General features: G+C 36.1%; 1 protein-coding gene and 1 long non-coding RNA gene across 10 annotated transcripts; one reads left to right on the top strand and one right to left on the bottom strand.

Annotated features, from left to right (window-relative positions):
- The first annotated feature begins 1,318 nt into the window (after positions 1 to 1,318).
- LOC139195732 (disease resistance protein RUN1-like) lies at positions 1,319 to 21,574 on the top strand. Of its 9 annotated transcripts, none has more exons than XM_070821073.1 (7): positions 1,319 to 2,666; positions 6,134 to 6,197; positions 6,387 to 13,332; positions 16,972 to 17,646; positions 17,788 to 18,892; positions 19,196 to 19,471; positions 19,564 to 21,574. In XM_070821073.1, the coding sequence occupies exons 4-7, from the start codon at positions 16,988 to 16,990 to the stop codon at positions 21,217 to 21,219; spliced, it is 3,696 nt and encodes a 1,231-aa protein (XP_070677174.1). In that variant the 5' UTR covers positions 1,319 to 2,666; positions 6,134 to 6,197; positions 6,387 to 13,332; positions 16,972 to 16,987; the 3' UTR covers positions 21,220 to 21,574. The 9 variants fall into 9 exon arrangements, with proteins under 9 accessions (XP_070677174.1, XP_070677173.1, XP_070677172.1 ...); XM_070821072.1 differs by having other exon boundaries at positions 1,319 to 7,742; positions 11,209 to 11,272; positions 11,462 to 13,332; XM_070821071.1 differs by having other exon boundaries at positions 1,319 to 8,256; positions 11,209 to 11,272; positions 11,462 to 13,332.
- On the bottom strand, positions 19,519 to 22,717 carry LOC103428046 (uncharacterized). The gene is made up of 2 exons (XR_011580583.1): positions 22,139 to 22,717; positions 19,519 to 21,163 (listed from the first exon to the last, which is right to left on the bottom strand). It is a non-coding gene; the product is annotated as an uncharacterized lncRNA (long non-coding RNA).
- Between the last annotated feature and the right edge of the window lie 480 nt (positions 22,718 to 23,197).

Below are 23,197 nucleotides of genomic sequence, written 5' to 3'. Positions count from 1 at the left end.
TAGCATATATGCATAAGTTAAATGAATTGTACAAATTACTACCCAGCAATCCAAATACACTTTAATCCCCATAATAACAGTCTCATGCCCCAAAAAAGATTTCATACATCATTATAAACTTTTACATCCTGCTTGCACTATGTTTGGCCCTAATTTTGTGTTCAAAAGGAGATGTCAATGTTACCAAAAAGATTGAATCAACCCATGCACTCCAACCTACAAGAAAATGAAAACATGTCAACAAAAGGAAAGAAAATTACAAACTTGATTAGTATTTTTATTGGGAAAATTAATTAAAATATGTGTACGTTTGTGTGTTCTTTACACATCTAAGTTATTATTAACAAAAAGTTTCTTTGGCAAATCATTATGCTTCTCACACATATAAACAATGAACATTAAGTTATACGTATATATAAATAATCATGACCGTAGTAGAGTCGTAGACAATATTAAAAGATAAATCAATAATAATGACTTACTTGTCGAGCACGTTTTTTAGCCTTCTCCACTATTTCAAACTTGGGATATTTGTCGATTCCCCCCTGAACTTATAAGGAGCTATCAATTTCCTGCATGAACTTTAATTTTAGTCGGTTACCCCCCCCACAAAATGAACTTGTAAAATTAGCTAATTTACCCATTGACGTTAGAGTTGCCAATTTTTCATCCAATTTCCATCCAACTCGGTCACATGCACGACACATGTTTAAGGGCAAAAAAGTAAGTATATCCCCTTGCACCCAATTTACCAAAATGGAATCAACAATTTTTACGAGAATTAGTCTACACAACATATGTTTCTTGGCCTAGGATGACTCAAACTAGGATGATGATTCTTTTCCCTCCTAATCTCTCTCCCCTTCTCTCCCTTACTATTTGAATGATCATAGTTAAATCACGTCAACATCTAATATTGATTTTTTTATAAAAATAATGAGACAAAAATAATGTGTGAGAGAAGATGAAGGAAAAAATGAGAATAAGAGAGGAGATAATCATACTCCCTCAAACTGATGTTCAGAATACACTAATATTTTTGTGAAAGTTGACACAGACAGAGGTGGAAAATCAATGGTGAACAAGCCCGCGACCTATTTCTGAAAGGGGACCACCAAGAGGTAGTACTATTGTCTTTGTATTCATATTTTGGCTTGTGTGTTATAGGCACATGTGCCATGTGGTTATTGCTTTTCTTTTGTTTGTTTCTCTTCCATGTATTTTTTTTTTTAAATGTCAGATTGGGAACCGATAAGATTCGAATTCATAACAATGTGCAAATACAACATTTCTCTTCATTACTGTTGTAGATGAACACTTGCTATGTTTCTCTTCTATGCTAGCCGGAGTTGAAGTTGTTTATTTGTCCTCTTCTGGGTGGTGAATGATTAACAATGTTTCGTTCCTGACAAGTGACTTATCATAATGTTGAATTTGTGGCCGAATTCTATTAGGCTTCGATTGATCTCACCAGCCCACTAAATAGGCCTTTTATTTAGCCCACATGTGAAAGCCACGTGATGTGGCTAGGGTTTTTACATGGCAGCAGCTGCTGCCCTTAGTAGTCAGCAAAGAGGAAATGAAAGGCCGCCGACTGCTCCATTTGTCAGAGAAAAAGAAGAGAGCTGCTGCCCTCATTTGGTTAGTAATTTCTCTGCCAAAGTTGTATTTTGTAAATTAGCTTTGAGCTTTGCTAGAAATGAAATTATTTATTATATATCCTAATCTGTTTCTTTGGTAAGTGAGAAATATTGAATGTATTGGGATTTTGAGTTGTGATATTATCAAACATTTTATATACACTCCCATTTATTGATAGTGGATTACTGTTGATTATTGATAGTGGATTACCGTTGAGCTCCTACTACTTTGAGTACGTACTCCAATTACATTGATTATTGATGAACCTTGTTAAATCTTGGTGTCTTTTCTATTTCATTCTTGCATTTCATTTGGTAATTTCTTATAGGTTAGTTTGAGTTAGTTTCCAAATGATTTGGTGCTATCTTAGAACAACATTAACAAATATCTGAAGACTTGGAGAAAGAAATTTTGGATGTTAGAGAGAAAATTGTTTATTTCCGAATCAAAATGCAGTTTAGCCATCGAACTTGTTATGTATTTTTTGTACTTCATTTCTTTGTGTAGGCATCTCGCTTTTTCTTCATTCCTCTTTTCCTTGAGCTTGTAGCACAACGTGTAATTTTTCTCCTTAATTTTGAAATGTTCCTATTGTTTTAAAATATAATGTACAACTTATTAATTTTTTCTTGGGCATTAAAAAACAAAGAACACGGGTAAATTGGGTGAATACGTAAAATACTCAGGAGTACCTTGTTCGTTGCGATTTTTAACGTCAAAGGCAGTACTCAGTTCAGTTATTGCATCCGCAGTATTTCTTTCATATACATTAATTACATCTGAGGACATAATCTGAGGTCTAATTCCCCTCTCCTCCCAATATTGCTTGTGTAAATTCCATATAAACCATTTCGACAGAAAAAAAAAAAAACAGCTTGGAAAAAAAGCAGCCACGACCAGGCTCCCCAAGATCTCTCTTCCATCACTTTGCTCTTCTTATTGGGTCGATGACTCTTGAAATCAAGTCTACTGAATGGGAAGGACCTTGCTTTTCAAAATCAGACTCGACCAAAACCATTTTGGAGGTGGGCTTTCTCTATTTCAAGGTTTCGGGCTCGTTGATCTAAAAATTCAAATGCTGTAGATGGTTTTATCTTCAATTACATCCGCTATTGTCACTCTGATATCTTAAACTAATAATGCAACAAATGGGTCACCTAGATACTAAGGTAACGTGTTGGGTGCTGGTTAGTCCTTATCAAGATCACATTGCTATGGTTGCTCTGATTTAGTCTCAGTTGCAACTGTAGTTCGGAATCTCCTTCTTCTATCTGATCTAACATATAGAGAGATGGAGTTGATTGGTTCATTCAAGTTTTCAACATCATTGTGATCGCCATAAGGACTCTCTTTTACATGTGCTGCAGACCATTAACATTTTCTTCTTGGTCTTCTGCTGCTGATTTTGATGTAGCTGATTTCTGCTGGTTTCTAATTGGTTGGTTTGGGTGGCAAGCTGATAAACTTTCATCAGCTGATAGATACAAACCGCACGGCTAACCATTTACAAGCACCTCATGTGGAAATCTCATATATAGAGTACGATTCTCTCTTTTCCTATTCTCATTTCATTTATTCTTCTCACACATTACTTTTTATCTTATTGTTTTAATAAAAAAAATTAATATAAGATGTTAACGTGATTTAACCGTAACCATTCAAGTGAAAGGGGAGGGAAGGGGAGAGAGAATAGAAAGAGAGAATCCTTCTTCCTTGTTAATTGGTAACTTACCAGAGGTTAGTCAGTGTTTATTGATACTGTAGCTCGTTTTGTATTTTTAGTCATTTCATTTTAATTAATAAGTTTAGGTGTTATGCTGGCATTTAATTTGCTAATTGTATTTGCTGTTAATTTCTCGAAGCTTCTTTTGTTCTAAGTTTTAGCAAATGTCTCAATCACTAGGATGAATTTCTCGAATTTTATTAAGTAATTTGTGTGTTCTTTAACTATTTTTTGGTATGAATAGCTGCACCTTATTTGCAAATTTTAAGAACAGTTGTTCATGTGTGTGCGCGTAAAGTGTAAGTTATTAATACATAGTTATTGAACTTGACCATGAATCATGTGGTATGTGTGATGGAATGGATTTTTTATGGAAAAAAGTTTCCAAGGGAAGCCAAGATAACTGTGGGCCTATGGAAAATGGTAGGAGCGAGCATGTTTACAGTGACTGAGCAAAAGTTTTTGGGTTGTGATATTCACATACCCTTAATTACTTCTTTCACATTTTTTATATATATTTTTAATACTTTATTGATTTTTCAGCCTTTGATCTTCTATATATGCCATTCCTACTTTTTGACCTTTGAAATTTTAGAATACTTTCATTATTTTGTTTTACACTTTTATTTAAAAACACTTGAGAGTAAAAACACTCCACCATATATGCCTTTCTGTAACTCTTATGGCTCATTTACGTAACCGTAATCAAAATAGGAGGAATTGGATTGAGGTGGAATTTGATTGAGGAGGAGTTGGAATTGTATTCTTGTTGAAGTTGTTTACTTAAATGTTCTGGAATCGGAGTAGGAATGACATTGAGTTCATATAAGTTGTTTATTAGTTCAACTGAATGGGAGTAGAAATCAATATAATTACTAAAATGCCCTCTTGATCTTTAAAAAAAAAATTAGTTATTTTAAAATGGCCTCATCCACCTCCTTGGCACTGCCATGGCTTCTTGCTTTTAACCTAGCCAAATTCATCTTCCCAATTCCCACCCTACTGAAAAAATTAACATTTTAAGAACCCAGCCAACAGAGTTAGCACCTTGTTGTGTTTCTTAACGAGTTTGACTCGGTTGCTCTCCACCAGCGTCAAGTGATAGAGCACTAATGCCGAGTCGTTGCGCGTCCGCTCACTCTCCGCCCTCACGAGCGCGTGCATTAGCGGAGGCAACGCTTCGAGCACTCCGATTGCCATCTTGTTGTCCTCCTCCAACGCCAAGCTGACTAGCCAAATTCATCTTCTCAGTTCCCACTGAAGCATCTGTCGAATAAGAGGGCATAATAGCCAAGTTCATCTTCCCAGTTGTTTTCCTCCAACTCCAACGCCAAGCTGAAGCATCTGTGAATAAGAGGGCATAATAGGAAAGTAGAAGTGCATTCCTAATTCCTTTACCATCCAAGAATCCAAATACCTCACCCATGGAGGAAGTCTAATTCCTCCAATTTCAGGAATTAAATTCCATTTTTTCGTGTGGTCCCACATGTTGTTGATTCCTCTCAATTGTAGTAAACATAAGAATTATCAGTAATCGGAATCGGATTCCTTATTTTCATTCCGATTACTGGTGCATAAACACGCCCTTAAGTTCTTCTACTGCCAGAGAGACCCCTAAACAAGTATAAAACACCTATTATAAAAAATAAAAATAAATTAAGGTTTCAGCAATAAATAAAAGTAAATTGATTACCTAATGATATAGCATATATGCATAAGTTAAATGAATTGTACAAATTACTACCCAGCAATCCAAATACACTTTAATCCCCATAATAACAGTCTCATGCCCCAAAAAAGATTTCATATATCATTATAAGCTTTTACATCCTGCTTGCACTATGTTTGTCCTTAATTTTGTGTTCAAAAGGAGATGTCAATGTTACCAAAAAGATTGAATCAACCCATGCACTCCAACCTACAAGAAAATGAAAACATGTCAACAAAAGGAAAGAAAATTACAAACTTGATTAGTATTTTTATTGGGAAAAATTAATTAAAATATGTGTACGTTTGTGTGTTCTTTACACATCTAAGTTATTATTAACAAAAAGTTTCTTTGGCAAATCATTATGCTTCTCACACATATAAACAATGAACATTAAGTTATACGTATATATAAATAATCATGACCGTAGGAGAGTCGTAGACAATATTAAAAGATAAATCAATAATAATGACTTACTTGTCGAGCACGTTTTTTAGCCTTCTCCACTATTTCAAACTTGGGATATTTGTCGATTCCCCCCTGAACTTGTAAGGAGCTATCAATTTCCTGCATGAACTTTAATTTTAGTTGGTTACCCCCCCCCCCCTCCCCACAAAATGAACTTGTAAAATTAGCTAATTTACCCATTGACGTTAGAGTTGCCAATTTTTCATCCAATTTCCATCCAACTCGGTCACATGCACGACACATGTTTGAGGGCAAAAAAGTAAGTATATCCCCTTGCACCCAATTTACCAAAATGGAATCAACAATTTTTACGAGAATTAGTCTACACAACATATGTTTCTTGGCCTAGGATGACTCAAACTAGGATGATGATTCTTTTCCCTCCTAATCTCTCTCCCCTTCTCTCCCTTACTATTTGAATGATCATAGTTAAATCACGTCAACATCTAATATTGATTTTTTTATAAAAATAATGAGACAAAAATAATGTGTGAGAGAAGATGAAGGAAAAAATGAGAATAAGAGAGGAGATAATCATACTCCCTCAAACTGATGTTCAGAATACACTAATATTTTTGTGAAAGTTGACACAGACAGAGGTGGAAAATCAATGGTGAACAAGCCCGCGACCTATTTCTGAAAGGGGACCACCAAGAGGTAGTACTATTGTCTTTGTATTCATATTTTGGCTTGTGTGTTATAGGCACAGGTGCCATGTGGTTATTGCTTTTCTTTTGTTTGTTTCTGTTCCATGTATTTTTTTTTTTAAATGTCAGATTGGGAACCGATAAGATTCGAATTCATAACAATGTGCAAATACAACATTTCTCTTCATTACTGTTGTAGATGAACACTTGCTATGTTTCTCTTCTATGCTGGCCGGAGTTGAAGTTGTTTATTTGTCCTCTTCTGGGTGGTGAATGATTAACAATGTTTCGTTCCTGACAAGTGACTTATCATAATGTTGAATTTGTGGCCGAATTCTATTAGGCTTCGATTGATCTCACCAGCCCACTAAATAGGCCTTTTATTTAGCCCACATGTGAAAGCCACGTGATGTGGCTAGGGTTTTTACATGGCAGCAGCTGCTGCCCTTAGTAGTCAGCAAAGAGGAAATGAAAGGCCGCCGACTGCTCCATTTGTCAGAGAAAAAGAAGAGAGCTGCTGCCCTCATTTGGTTAGTAATTTCTCTGCCAAAGTTGTATTTTGTAAATTAGCTTTGAGCTTTGCTAGAAATGAAATTATTTATTATATATCCTAATCTGTTTCTTTGGTAAGTGAGAAATATTGAATGTATTGGGATTTTGAGTTGTGATATTATCAAACATTTTATATACACTCCCATTTATTGATAGTGGATTACTGTTGATTATTGATAGTGGATTACCGTTGAGCTCCTACTACTTTGAGTACGTACTCCAATTACATTGATTATTGATGAACCTTGTTAAATCTTGGTGTCTTTTCTATTTCATTCTTGCATTTCATTTGGTAATTTCTTATAGGTTAGTTTGAGTTAGTTTCCAAATGATTTGGTGCTATCTTAGAACAACATTAACAAATATCTGAAGACTTGGAGAAAGAAATTTTGGATGTTAGAGAGAAAATTGTTTATTTCCGAATCAAAATGCAGTTTAGCCATCGAACTTGTTATGTATTTTTTGTACTTCATTTCTTTGTGTAGGCATCTCGCTTTTTCTTCATTCCTCTTTTCCTTGAGCTTGTAGCACAACGTGTAATTTTTCTCCTTAATTTTGAAATGTTCCTATTGTTTTAAAATATAATGTACAACTTATTAATTTTTTCTTGGGCATTAAAAAACAAAGAACACGGGTAAATTGGGTGAATACGTAAAATACTCAGGAGTACCTTGTTCGTTGCGATTTTTAACGTCAAAGGCAGTACTCAGTTCAGTTATTGCATCCGCAGTATTTCTTTCATATACATTAATTACATCTGAGGACATAATCTGAGGTCTAATTCCCCTCTCCTCCCAATATTGCTTGTGTAAATTCCATATAAACCATTTCGACAGAAAAAAAAAAAAACAGCTTGGAAAAAAAGCAGCCACGACCAGGCTCCCCAAGATCTCTCTTCCATCACTTTGCTCTTCTTATTGGGTCGATGACTCTTGAAATCAAGTCTACTGAATGGGAAGGACCTTGCTTTTCAAAATCAGACTCGACCAAAACCATTTTGGAGGTGGGCTTTCTCTATTTCAAGGTTTCGGGCTCGTTGATCTAAAAATTCAAATGCTGTAGATGGTTTTATCTTCAATTACATCCGCTATTGTCACTCTGATATCTTAAACTAATAATGCAACAAATGGGTCACCTAGATACTAAGGTAACGTGTTGGGTGCTGGTTAGTCCTTATCAAGATCACATTGCTATGGTTGCTCTGATTTAGTCTCAGTTGCAACTGTAGTTCGGAATCTCCTTCTTCTATCTGATCTAACATATAGAGAGATGGAGTTGATTGGTTCATTCAAGTTTTCAACATCATTGTGATCGCCATAAGGACTCTCTTTTACATGTGCTGCAGACCATTAACATTTTCTTCTTGGTCTTCTGCTGCTGATTTTGATGTAGCTGATTTCTGCTGGTTTCTAATTGGTTGGTTTGGGTGGCAAGCTGATAAACTTTCATCAGCTGATAGATACAAACCGCACGGCTAACCATTTACAAGCACCTCATGTGGAAATCTCATATATAGAGTACGATTCTCTCTTTTCCTATTCTCATTTCATTTATTCTTCTCACACATTACTTTTTATCTTATTGTTTTAATAAAAAAAATTAATATAAGATGTTAACGTGATTTAACCGTAACCATTCAAGTGAAAGGGGAGGGAAGGGGAGAGAGAATAGAAAGAGAGAATCCTTCTTCCTTGTTAATTGGTAACTTACCAGAGGTTAGTCAGTGTTTATTGATACTGTAGCTCGTTTTGTATTTTTAGTCATTTCATTTTAATTAATAAGTTTAGGTGTTATGCTGGCATTTAATTTGCTAATTGTATTTGCTGTTAATTTCTCGAAGCTTCTTTTGTTCTAAGTTTTAGCAAATGTCTCAATCACTAGGATGAATTTCTCGAATTTTATTAAGTAATTTGTGTGTTCTTTAACTATTTTTTGGTATGAATAGCTGCACCTTATTTGCAAATTTTAAGAACAGTTGTTCATGTGTGTGCGTGTAAAGTGTAAGTTATTAATACATAGTTATTGAACTTGACCATGAATCATGTGGTATGTGTGATGGAATGGATTTTTTATGGAAAAAAGTTTCCAAGGGAAGCCAAGATAACTGTGGGCCTATGGAAAATGGTAGGAGCGAGCATGTTTACAGTGACTGAGCAAAAGTTTTTGGGTTGTGATATTCACATACCCTTAATTACTTCTTTCACATTTTTTATATATATTTTTAATACTTTATTGATTTTTCAGCCTTTGATCTTCTATATATGCCATTCCTACTTTTTGACCTTTGAAATTTTAGAATACTTTCATTATTTTGTTTTACACTTTTATTTAAAAACACTTGAGAGTAAAAACACTCCACCATATATGCCTTTCTGTAACTCTTATGGCTCATTTACGTAACCGTAATCAAAATAGGAGGAATTGGATTGAGGTGGAATTTGATTGAGGAGGAGTTGGAATTGTATTCTTGTTGAAGTTGTTTACTTAAATGTTCTGGAATCGGAGTAGGAATGACATTGAGTTCATATAAGTTGTTTATTAGTTCAACTGAATGGGAGTAGAAATCAATATAATTACTAAAATGCCCTCTTGATCTTTAAAAAAAAAATTAGTTATTTTAAAATGGCCTCATCCACCTCCTTGGCACTGCCATGGCTTCTTGCTTTTAACCTAGCCAAATTCATCTTCCCAATTCCCACCCTACTGAAAAAATTAACATTTTAAGAACCCAGCCAACAGAGTTAGCACCTTGTTGTGTTTCTTAACGAGTTTGACTCGGTTGCTCTCCACCAGCGTCAAGTGATAGAGCACTAATGCCGAGTCGTTGCGCGTCCGCTCACTCTCCGCCCTCACGAGCGCGTGCATTAGCGGAGGCAACGCTTCGAGCACTCCGATTGCCATCTTGTTGTCCTCCTCCAACGCCAAGCTGACTAGCCAAATTCATCTTCTCAGTTCCCACTGAAGCATCTGTCGAATAAGAGGGCATAATAGCCAAGTTCATCTTCCCAGTTGTTTTCCTCCAACTCCAACGCCAAGCTGAAGCATCTGTGAATAAGAGGGCATAATAGGAAAGTAGAAGTGCATTCCTAATTCCTTTACCATCCAAGAATCCAAATACCTCACCCATGGAGGAAGTCTAATTCCTCCAATTTCAGGAATTAAATTCCATTTTTTCGTGTGGTCCCACATGTTGTTGATTCCTCTCAATTGTAGTAAACATAAGAATTATCAGTAATCGGAATCGGATTCCTTATTTTCATTCCGATTACTGGTGCATAAACACGCCCTTAAGTTCTTCTACTGCCAGAGAGACCCCTAAACAAGTATAAAACACCTATTATAAAAAATAAAAATAAATTAAGGTTTCAGCAATAAATAAAAGTAAATTGATTACCTAATGATATAGCATATATGCATAAGTTAAATGAATTGTACAAATTACTACCCAGCAATCCAAATACACTTTAATCCCCATAATAACAGTCTCATGCCCCAAAAAAGATTTCATATATCATTATAAGCTTTTACATCCTGCTTGCACTATGTTTGTCCTTAATTTTGTGTTCAAAAGGAGATGTCAATGTTACCAAAAAGATTGAATCAACCCATGCACTCCAACCTACAAGAAAATGAAAACATGTCAACAAAAGGAAAGAAAATTACAAACTTGATTAGTATTTTTATTGGGAAAAATTAATTAAAATATGTGTACGTTTGTGTGTTCTTTACACATCTAAGTTATTATTAACAAAAAGTTTCTTTGGCAAATCATTATGCTTCTCACACATATAAACAATGAACATTAAGTTATACGTATATATAAATAATCATGACCGTAGGAGAGTCGTAGACAATATTAAAAGATAAATCAATAATAATGACTTACTTGTCGAGCACGTTTTTTAGCCTTCTCCACTATTTCAAACTTGGGATATTTGTCGATTCCCCCCTGAACTTGTAAGGAGCTATCAATTTCCTGCATGAACTTTAATTTTAGTTGGTTACCCCCCCCCCCTCCCCACAAAATGAACTTGTAAAATTAGCTAATTTACCCATTGACGTTAGAGTTGCCAATTTTTCATCCAATTTCCATCCAACTCGGTCACATGCACGACACATGTTTGAGGGCAAAAAAGTAAGTATATCCCCTTGCACCCAATTTACCAAAATGGAATCAACAATTTTTACGAGAATTAGTCTACACAACATATGTTTCTTGGCCTAGGATGACTCAAACTAGGATGATGATTCTTTTCCCTCCTAATCTCTCTCCCCTTCTCTCCCTTACTATTTGAATGATCATAGTTAAATCACGTCAACATCTAATATTGATTTTTTTATAAAAATAATGAGACAAAAATAATGTGTGAGAGAAGATGAAGGAAAAAATGAGAATAAGAGAGGAGATAATCATACTCCCTCAAACTGATGTTCAGAATACACTAATATTTTTGTGAAAGTTGACACAGACAGAGGTGGAAAATCAATGGTGAACAAGCCCGCGACCTATTTCTGAAAGGGGACCACCAAGAGGTAGTACTATTGTCTTTGTATTCATATTTTGGCTTGTGTGTTATAGGCACAGGTGCCATGTGGTTATTGCTTTTCTTTTGTTTGTTTCTCTTCCATGTATTTTTTTTTTTAAATGTCAGATTGGGAACCGATAAGATTCGAATTCATAACAATGTGCAAATACAACATTTCTCTTCATTACTGTTGTAGATGAACACTTGCTATGTTTCTCTTCTATGCTGGCCGGAGTTGAAGTTGTTTATTTGTCCTCTTCTGGGTGGTGAATGATTAACAATGTTTCGTTCCTGACAAGTGACTTATCATAATGTTGAATTTGTGGCCGAATTCTATTAGGCTTCGATTGATCTCACCAGCCCACTAAATAGGCCTTTTATTTAGCCCACATGTGAAAGCCACGTGATGTGGCTAGGGTTTTTACATGGCAGCAGCTGCTGCCCTTAGTAGTCAGCAAAGAGGAAATGAAAGGCCGCCGACTGCCCCATTTGTCAGAGAAAAAGAAGAGAGCTGCTGCCCTCATTTGGTTAGTAATTTCTCTGCCAAAGTTGTATTTTGTAAATTAGCTTTGAGCTTTGCTAGAAATGAAATTATTCATTATATATCCTAATCTGTTTCTTTGGTAAGTGAGAAATATTGAATGTATTGGGATTTTGAGTTGTGATATTATCAAACATTTTATATACACTCCCATTTATTGATAGTGGATTACTGTTGATTATTGATAGTGGATTACCATTGAGCTCCTACTACTTTGAGTACGTACTCCAATTACATTGATTATTGATGAACCTTGTTAAATCTTGGTGTCTTTTCTATTTCATTCTTGCATTTCATTTGGTAATTTCTTATAGGTTAGTTTGAGTTAGTTTCCAAATGATTTGGTGCTATCTTAGAACAACATTAACAAATATCTGAAGACTTGGAGAAAGAAATTTTGGATGTTAGAGAGAAAATTGTTTATTTCCGAATCAAAATGCAGTTTAGCCATCGAACTTGTTATGTATTTTTTGTACTTCATTTCTTTGTGTAGGCATCTCGCTTTTTCTTCATTCCTCTTTTCCTTGAGCTTGTAGCACAACGTGTAATTTTTCTCCTTAATTTTGAAATGTTCCTATTGTTTTAAAATATAATGTACAACTTATTAATTTTTTCTTGGGCATTAAAAAACAAAGAACACGGGTAAATTGGGTGAATACGTAAAATACTCAGGAGTACCTTGTTCGTTGCGATTTTTAACGTCAAAGGCAGTACTCAGTTCAGTTATTGCATCCGCAGTATTTCTTTCATATACATTAATTACATCTGAGGACATAATCTGAGGTCTAATTCCCCTCTCCTCCCAATATTGCTTGTGTAAATTCCATATAAACCATTTCGACAGAAAAAAAAAAAAAACAGCTTGGAAAAAAAGCAGCCAATACCAGGCTCCCCATGATCTCTCTTCCATCACTTTGCTCTTCTTATTGGGTCGATGACTCTTGAAATCAAGTCTACTGAATGGGAAGGACCTTGCTTTTCAAAATCAGACTCGACCAAAACCATTTTGGAGGTGGGCTTTCTCTATTTCAAGGTTTCGGGCTCGTTGATCTAAAAATTCAAATGCTGTAGATGGTTTTATCTTCAATTACATCCGCTATTGTCACTCTGATATCTTAAACTAATAATGCAACAAATGGGTCACCTAGATACTAAGGTAACGTGTTGGGTGCTGGTTAGTCCTTATCAAGATCACATTGCTATGGTTGCTCTGATTTAGTCTCAGTTGCAACTGTAGTTCGGAATCTCCTTCTTCTATCTGATCTAACATATAGAGAGATGGAGTTGATTGGTTCATTCAAGTTTTCAACATCATTGTGATCGCCATAAGGACTCTCTTTTACATGTGCTGCAGACCATTAACATTTTCTTCTTGGTCTTCTGCTGCTGATTTTGATGTAGCTGATTTCTGCTGGTTTCTAATTGGTTGGTTTGGGTGGCAAGCTGATAAACTTTCATCAGCTGATAGATACAAACCGCACGGCTAACCATTTACAAGCACCTCATGTGGAAATCTCATATATAGAGTATGATTCTCTCTTTTACTATTCTCATTTCATTTATTCTTCTCACACATTACTTTTTATCTTATTGTTTTTATAAAAAAAATTAATATAAGATGTTAACGTGATTTAACCGTAACCATTCAAGTGAAAGGGGAGGGAAGGGGAGAGAGAATAGAAAGAGAGAATCCTTCTTCCTTGTTAATTGGTAACTAACCAGAGGTTAGTCAGTGTTTATTGATACTGTAGCTCGTTTTGTATTTTTAGTCATTTCATTTTAATTAATAAGTTTAGGTGTTATGCTGGCATTTAATTTGCTAATTGTATTTGCTGTTAATTTCTTCGCTGGTGACTTGTCACCGGATGTCACTTTGTTTTGTTTGCATCTTGATCAATTGTCTTCCTTTACATGCTGAGATGACGTTGTTCATATTAAGATTGCAAATATATGAATATCTTTCTTTAAATTTTATTGGATGGTCTGCTGATCAGAGATGAATCTGAATGGAAAAAATAAATTTATGTATAAAACACGTAGGAATGACTTGTGAGTTATGACTTGTCAGCTTTAATGAAAGTTATGAACTGATGGTGATGTGCCCTTATTTTGTCTTTCTTCATATGTGAATACATTAATTTTTTAAAAGGAGAAGGTAAGGTGCTTGAGTCAAGTAATTTCATTTCTCCTTTTTTTTATTTGACATCTCCGTTGGATTGTCGAGAGCATATATAGAACTTTTGTAACCTTGTGTAAATTAGGTCAACTAGTACAATTATTGAACTCAAATTGATATAGTCTATGCGGGTCTACTCCCTCCTCCCTGGCTTGCTTCCCAATTTCTACCTCCGTCTGTCTTTTGCTTAGTTTAGTGCCTAGATAGATAGAGAGAGAAAGATGGGTGGATCATGACTATCTTAGGCCATCTCCAATTGAAGGCTGGAGGGCTCGTTTTAGCCCTCTGGCCTTCTAAGAAATTAATATTTTAATGAACAGTGCAATGTCATATTTCTTACCATCTCCAACCGAGGGGCCAGAGGGCCATAGACCAAACATAGCCCAGTGACAAAAAGCCATCTCCAATTGAGGGCCAAAGGGTTATAGTACCAAACATAATTTATTATTTAAATTTAAAAACTACAACAACTTAAATTTAACAATGCTTGATGCTATTTATTCAAACTTGGAAGATGTTTCTTCCATCTTGAAGAACAACTCTTGTGGTTTATTGAAAAAATTGAAGAAAAGATTATTGGAAGAGGTAAGAAAATAGAATGTGAAGAATTGAAATAGAATGAAGTGATATAGTATGGAATGGTGAAAATTATGTGAGAACTGGTATATGAATGACTTAGGTATTTATAGGAAAAAAAGGGGGAATTTTTAAATTTTTTTAAAAAAAAAATTGGCCCAAAAAAAGAGAGGGAGAATACTGTTAGATATATCCGACACTAAAGAGAACAATATTGTCGGCTATATCCGACATAAATAATATTAATAATAAAAAATCCAGCCCGGCTCGGGGTTGGTTGGCTGGGTTGGGCCAGCCGGTTGGCCCTTTGGCCTTTTTTGTCTCATGGGGCCCACAAGCCTTTGGTCTAACCCTCGGTTGGAGACGATTTTCGGGTTATTTTCGACCCTGTAGCCTTTTAGACCCTTCGGTTGGAGATGGTTTTACTTGGGGCCATGCTACATAATTTTAGCTGGAGTACTAGACCCTCTGTTGATCTCTCGACAGCCTCAAAAGTAGAGATGGCAAACTAACCCATTGAATTATTAATGAATAATTATTAAGATATGTTTAGTTTGTTTTTTATCATAACATAGTGGTGAGATTAATAGTTTTAATGATTGTGTAATACCTTATGGTGATATCAAACTAAATGAGTCTGAGACTCTTAATAACTTTTCATTAATAATTCAATGAGTTAATTTGTCACTTGTACTAAGAAGGACAAATATCAAATTCTATTCAAGCTCCATTGATAAACTATACACTTAGCCCTCCATGATTTTGTAATGTGAAATTCACTTTTTTTTTTCTTTTCAAATTATAAAAATATCCTCAATTGAAAGTGCTTCGAAATTTCTTGCAAAAAAATTGGTCAGTAACTAAGTGATTGGAAAAAATCAAAACCGTGTACGCAAAGCACATGAAGGGAGGGTGGCATCCATGTGTCACTTTTTAGAGAAATTTTTTATTGCGATTAGAACACAAGTGGTAGATCATGTGTTTTAATAGAAATGGTGGAAAATTTTATTTTTTGAAGTTATTAACTTTTTAGCATACATATCTCATTATTTATATAATGATACGTGATGTATCACCTCGTGTACTGGTCACATTGAAAAACCTCTCCCATTTTTGTGCTTATGTATGTAGTCCAATTCTAAGTAAATTCTGAACTAGTCTTCCTCTCCTTCTCTCCTTCTCTCTCTCTCTCTCTCTCTCTCTCTCTGTCTGTCTGACTTTTTTGTTTCAATAGATCCTCCGAACTACTCTTTCTCTCTCTTACTTTATTGGATCCTCCTTAATTCTGAACCAGTCTCTCTCTCTTTCCTTCTAATTCACAATTAAACTCTCTGCAACTACTACTTGCTGGATCTGAAAAATAGAGGTTGTGGATATGGCATCTTCTTGTTCTTGATTTTCATCCGCTGCTGCTCTTGCTGATGCTGATGATACGAAAAAGTAAATGTTGTGGATATTATTTTGAAGGTGGAGAAAACAAACAAGCCCTTGTCAAATTGGTAACTTGTCAGAGGTTAGTCATTGTTTATTGATTGATTCTGTTTAAGGCTCTTTCTGTATTTTTTGTCATTTCTTTTCTTTTTTTTTTGATAGAAAGGCATATTTTGAGAGAAAGGCGTATTTTTTTTCTTTTTCTTTTTACATAAGTTTAGGTGTTATGCTGCCATATAATTTGCTAATTAGTTTTTGTTATGTCTGCTGTTAATTCCTTCGCTGGTGACCTGTCACCGGATGTCACTTTGTTTTGTTTGCATCTTGATCAATTGTCTTCCTTTACATGCTGAGATGACGTTGTTCATATTAAGATTGCAAATATATGAATTTCTTTCTTTAAATTATAGTTTCATTTTTTAAAATAAAATATGCGCGTGTTATGTTTCCCATTTTCCACTTTCGTTCATCTCTCACTCGTTGATTTTCGAGCCTTTGAAACTTTGTGCATGTGGCCAAAAGCCAATTCAAGGTAATGGATATTGCTACTGCCTCTTCTTCCTAATGGACATGTAGTCATTATACATGCATTTTGTAACATATTTAGGAAACTATGAAAGCAAAATTTAAATATTAGAACAATATTTGTGTACTCACTTCTTAATTTTGTCCAATGACAAATTAACACATGTTTTATTCTTCTATCATATTATGTACATGTCATTAATTTTTCTTGAGCTTTAAAACAAAAAACACGTGTCAATTAGGTGAGTACATAAAATACCTCAGTTCAGTTAATTGCACCCGTTATGTTTCTTACATAAACATGAATTACATCTTAGGACAGAGTCTGAGGTCTAATTCCAACCCCCCCCTTTTTCTTGAAGCGTTTGTAACTTTGTGAAACCGTTGGTTAGTATAGCGTTATCAATTATCAAATATTTTTTAAGTATGTGGAAGTGACTAATCCTTGTCTCTCCAGATTTTCAATTTTGCACATGCCTAATACAGAGATGGAATTGATTGGCTTCATTCAAGTTTTCAACATCATCGTCATCGCCATCGGGACTCTGTTGTACATGTGTTGTAGATCATTTTCTTCTTCGCTTCCTGCGGCTGATTCCGATGTAGCTGATTCTGTTGTACCTGATTCTGCTGCTGATTCTACTGCTGTTGTTGATGATGCTGATAACCCACCACGTCGAGAAAAGTACGATGTGTTTATCAGTTTCAGAGGTGAGGACACCCGCCTTGGTATTACCAGCCATCTTCATGCTGCCTTACTTCAGAAGAAAATTGAAACCTACATCGATAACAGACTTCAGAGAGGAGAAGAAATCAGAAGTGCCCTACTAGAAGCAATCGAGAAATCCACCATTTCGGTGATCATTTTCTCACAAAACTATGCTTCTTCCACATGGTGTTTGGATGAGCTTGTGCATATACTCAAATGCAACAACAGAAAAGGCCGGATGGTTATACCCGTATTCTACGACATCAATCCATCTCATGTACGAAAACAACACGGGAGTTATGCAGATGCATTTGCTCAACTTGAAAAACGTTTCGATAACTGTATCGACAAGGTGCACAAGTGGAGGCATGCTTTGACGACTGCAGCCAATCTATCTGGGTTTGATTATTCAAACAAATCCGGGTAACTAACTCATCCTTTAACTTGTGTAAAATTATAAATTTTCTTTAAACTTGTGACAATTTGATTTGTGCTAAGATTTGGTAAAGCGTATTTAACACTAACTATTGCTTTTCTACCTAATCATATATATCTATATGCCAGGACGGAGGCAGATCTAATTCAAAAGGTTGTCGATCATATTTGGGCCAAAATGTGTCGCGAATCATCCTGCGATTTAAAGGGTTATGTTGGAATTGAAAGCCGCATCGAGCAGATTGAATCGCTGTTAGGCATTCATTTACCGGACGCTTGCATCACTGTAGGTATTTGGGGCATGGGTGGTATTGGCAAGACCACCCTTGCCGAGGCTGTATTTCGCAGACACTCTTCTAAATTCGAAGCTTCTTGTTTTCTTAAGAATGTTAGGGAGAACTCAGAACAAGCAGGTGGACTAGATCACTTGGAAAAAACACTTTTTAAGGAGATATTAAAGGGAGAAGTTTCTTTGCCCGTAGGGTCAACTTTTCAAGAAAGGCTCAGTCGGACAAAGGTCCTCATTGTTCTAGATGACGTGAGTGATTCATTGCAAATGGATCGTTTAGCTGGCGATCATCTCCGGTATGGCAGTGGAAGTAGAATCATTATCACAAGTAGAGATAGGGGCAAACTTGGGCTAACTGGTGAAGAGGCTAAGATCTACAAGGTCGAGGGATTAAAATCGGATGACGCTCTTCAGCTCTTCTGTTTGCGTGCTTTCAAGAATAACGGTGCTTGTAGAACAGATTTTAAGGAGTTGGCAAAAGAGGTGGTTGCTTATGCTGGATACGTTCCTTTAGCTCTTACAGTTCTGGGGTCGTTGTTCTTCAATTGCAAGAGCAAAGAAGAATGGGAAGATGAATTCAACAAATTGAAACGATTTCCCTGTGAAGATATCCAGAAAGTGTTGAGAATAAGTTATGATAAATTGGGAGACAATGAAAAGGATATTTTTCTGGATATAGCATGTTTTCATAAAGGGAAGTCTGTGGTTGAGGTAAAACGAATGTTAGATGTTCGTGGATTCTTTGCGCCATCTGGTGTTAGAATTCTCATTGAGATGTCTCTCATATCATTTGATTCAAATTGGGGAATGGAAACCATAGAGATGCACGATTTGCTACAAGAAATGGGAAGGAAAATTGTTCAAGAACAAGGTATTAAAGATCCCGGTAAACGGAGTAGGTTGTTCAATGATGAGGATGTCTATCGTGTATTGAGGAGTAATAAGGTAAGAGCCAAATGCATTCAATTTTTTTCCTTTCTTTTTTTTTAGAAAATAAAAATTACAAACTTGAGATGATAACACAACAAAGTAAAACAAATTTATAATAAAGAAGTGAGATTGTTAAAAGATGAATTTGATTGAATATTTATTGTGTTAGGAAGTGTTTGGAATATGAACAAATGTTTGTTTATTTAGACAAGTAGAGCAGGATACAATTATTTTGGATATTTGACTAGACTAAGACACTTGTACATGATTACCATCGCAAATACTCTTTTCACATTTAAACTTTCTTCTTATTCTTAGGAAACTCCAAATGTTGAAGCCATACAGGTTAATTGGTATAATCTTCAAGAGCGACCATTGAAACATGCAGACTTCAAAAAGATGTCTAACCTAATAATGCTAATTGTGAGTGGTGGCCCCAAATTGTCCACTTCTCTAGACCTTCCTGATTCTCTTCGTTATCTTTACTGCTGGGGATATTCACTGGAAACTTTGCCGTCAATTTTTTGTCCGGAAAATCTAGTTGAGCTTCATATGCCACATAGCAAAGTTAAGAAGCTTTGGAAAGAAGACGAGGTATATTATATTATATGCCTATTTTAATTCTTGTATAAAATCAAGTGTAGAAATTATATTAATTCTGTATATTTCTATTTCAATTGTTGCAGATACTTGTCAACTTACAAGTGATTGATCTGGGGGATTGTTCAAATCTAACTGAAGTTCCAAATCTCTCTGGGAGTCTAAAAATTGTGAAGATAAATCTCCAGGCCTGTGGAAGTTTGGTTGAAATTCCTTCGTATTTTCAACATCTTGACAAGCTTACTCATCTTGATCTTAGAAACTGCAAGAGTCTCAAGTATCTTCTAGAGATGCCAGGAAGTCTTCAATACTTAAATTTAGAATGCAGTGGTATAAAGGAGTTGCATGAATCAGTTTGGTCTAACAAAAATATTTCTTACTTGAATTTAAGGACATGCAAAGACCTTCAGAATAATCCAAGCAGCAGGTGTAAGTTGAAAAATCTCGTGGAACTTGGTCTTGATTATTGCGTTAAATTTGAAAACTTCCCAGAGATTTTGGAGCCAATGGAACATTTGAAGTCCTTAAGTTTAATTCAAACAGCAGTTACAGAGCTACCCTCATCAATCTCTGGGTTGAAATATCTTGAGAATCTTGATCTTAAAGGTTGCTCTAGATTTTCCAAATTCCCTGAAATCTTTAAGCCAATGGAGCATTTGGTGTCTCTTAGTTTGGAAGGCACAGCTGTCGAAATGCTTCCTTCGTCTATTGGAAATCTAAATAGGCTTCAAGATTTAAACCTTGGTTGGTGCAAGCAACTTAAGGATGTCCCAACAAGTATCTTCAGTTTAACCAATCTTAAACGTCTCAACTTTAGTTGGAATTGGAGACTTGAAAAATTGCCTTCCAGCTCTATCGGTTTTCTATCTTTAGAAGAACTAAAACTCCGCTGCAGCGGTATATTGGAAATACCAGCAAGCATCAAACAAGCTTCTCGGTTGTCTGTACTTGACTTACAGGACTGCAGTCGGCTTCAATCTATACCAGAGCTCCCAGTGCTATGTAATGTTAGTGCTGAAGGCTGCACGTCGCTGAAGATAGTGTCAAGTTCAAGGACAGCACTCACACAAGGTTGGGATAAACCTCATTATTGTTGCAGAGTTTTTACTAGTTGCCCAGAATTGGATAATAATTCAAGGAGCAACATAATGGATGAAGCACAGATTACAATTATGCGAATGGCAACCGTTGCGCCATTTAATTACCATCACTTTTTTCATAATCTGTTTCACAATCCCTGGCCTCAGATTAAGATTGTATGTCCAGGAAAAGAAATTCCAAATTGGTTCAGCTATCAAAATGAGGGATCTTCAGTAGACATCGAGCTTTGTCCAGATTGGTTTCGAACAGATTTATTTGGTTTCGCTCTCTCTGTTGTTGTTTCTTGGGATTCAAATGTGAGGTATAAACCCTGGAGGGTAAAAGCTAATTTCATTGTCAAATTCATGGGTGAAAGCCATGAACTGTTCAGTTCTGAGTACATTATCCCAGGCGACAGATTCTACTCCTGCCGTCACGGCCAACATCACGTGCATGTGTGGAATGAGGCCTTTAGAAGTGAAGAGGTAGGAAAAAATTGCTCCCCTGATGTTTACAAACTTGCCAAAGAGGCCACTGTTGTCTTCTGCCCGGTGGATTCAATGAAGGTGGAAAGCTGTGGTATATGCCCATTGTATGCCGAAGATGCTGAGAAATTCAAAATTGGTCAAGCCAGTGGATCAAGTGATGAGTCGAGCAAATGAAAGTTTAGGAAACTGTGAAAGCAAAATAAAATTATTTGGCCGATATTTGTGTTCATGCAAAGAATGAACATCCAGCAGCAAAGCATCTCGCTTGTCTTGAAGCAAATGAAAGTGATGAGTCTGAAGCAAATGAAAGTGAATAGGAAATACGAACACATTATGCAAAGAATGAACATCCAGCAGCAAAATATCTATGGCATGTGTAAGTTTTTACATCAAAATACGAACACATTATGCAAAGAATGAACATCCAGCAGCAAAGCATCTCGTAGAAAAATATGCTTGATTGAGCCTGTTATGTTCAGCAATTCAAGCTAATGAGAAAGTGCATTCATATAATCAATATTTAACATAATATGCCCCTGGTTATCATTTTATACGGAAATTCCTTCAGCAAAACAAGCATACAGCTTCAATAACCTATTTGTCAATATGATCCCGACCCAAGAACATTTCCCCTGTATGCGACAATCCTAACTAGTCCTTAGTCATCTTATGCTGCAGGTTTTCACTACTGCACAATTCTACTGTAATAAACAATCCTTGATCAATCCTTGGGTCATATAACACATTTCTAAAGTCTGCTTACCACCTCAGGTCGAACGGACGGATACACCAGTTCAATTCCGCACTAACTGTAGTATCAATTCCGCATTTATACTAACACGAAATAAAAATCTCAGCTTAGATAAGAGAATTAAGACATCCCGAACTCACATTTACCACTTCAACTACAATTAGACTACAAATTCAAAATCAATCTGATTCGGAACACAGTTCCACCACCATCAAGTCCCAATCAACCACTACAATTACAAAAATATAATCATACACACATACATCCAATTATACATATATACACAAGCACATACATATATATATATATATATAGAGAGAGAGAGAGAGAGAGAGATAGTACCTGCGCAAGGACCTGTTTGGGGAGACCAGAGCCCTGGAAGAAAGCGACGGCTTCATTGCCACTAATCCGGCCATCGCGGTCCAAATCGGCCCAAATCGGCCCGTCGGAAATACGCGTCGAAGAGATCCGCATGCGCCGATTGGTTCTGCGTCGACGCCATCGCCACCGTCGGATTGCGATTCGCGGAAGATCAGACCATGGAATCAATCGAGAGCGCCTCGCTCTCAAGCTGCCGTACGCGTGAGGAGCGGAGGAAGAATCAGAAAACCACGAATTCGGAGGACCAGGATTTGGTTGCCTTTCTTCTCCGATATGGAGGAAAATCAGAAGACGACGGAGACACTGGGAGATGCCGACAGTTTGAGTTAGAAAAACGATTGTCGTTAATCGATTTTTTGTAACAAAAATGGTACTGTATTTGTTGTGATATTTCAGAATTGCCACTGGTCCTCATGAGCCCGGCCCGTTAGGTACTACCACAACAAATACAATTTAGAAATCAGAGTTGGTTAGCAAGTTTATGTTTTCGATTTGTCAACTTGTACAAAGTGGGGAAACAAAAACGTGCACATATAGAAAGGTACAGATTAATGCGGGATTGAGAAGGAAGCTACAATTTAGAAATTAGAGCCATTTTTTTGTCATATATTTGATATGTTATATTATCAAACTGTAAATCGCAACTATATATTTAGACATCGTTTTGTAAATTCGTCTAGAGAGGAAACCTAATTGATTATCAATACACACCCATATAGATAAACTACTCTTATAATGGCCAACAAGTAGCTTATGTCCAAGACAATGTTGTGTTCGCATTTCGTCGGTTTCACGTCCTCTTCTTCTTTAAAGAGACAATCCATGATTAGTGTTCTAAAATATGATTATTGTTTATACCATACTTGACCAATCCCGAAACTACTGAGCACCGGTCAACGTTATACCGTCAAGGACCTAGAAGAGCTTCCCTTCAACCAGGAGGCCAATCACAATGCGACACGTGTCGACATCAGAAGCCAATCACAGCTCGACACGTGTCAACATCAGAAGCCAATCACA

This window comes from Malus domestica, chromosome 05 (assembly GCF_042453785.1).
Source record: "Malus domestica chromosome 05, GDT2T_hap1".
NCBI lineage: Eukaryota > Viridiplantae > Streptophyta > Magnoliopsida > Rosales > Rosaceae > Malus > Malus domestica.
Note: the sequence above shows the minus strand (reverse complement) of the source record. Positions and strands in the feature narration are given on the sequence as shown.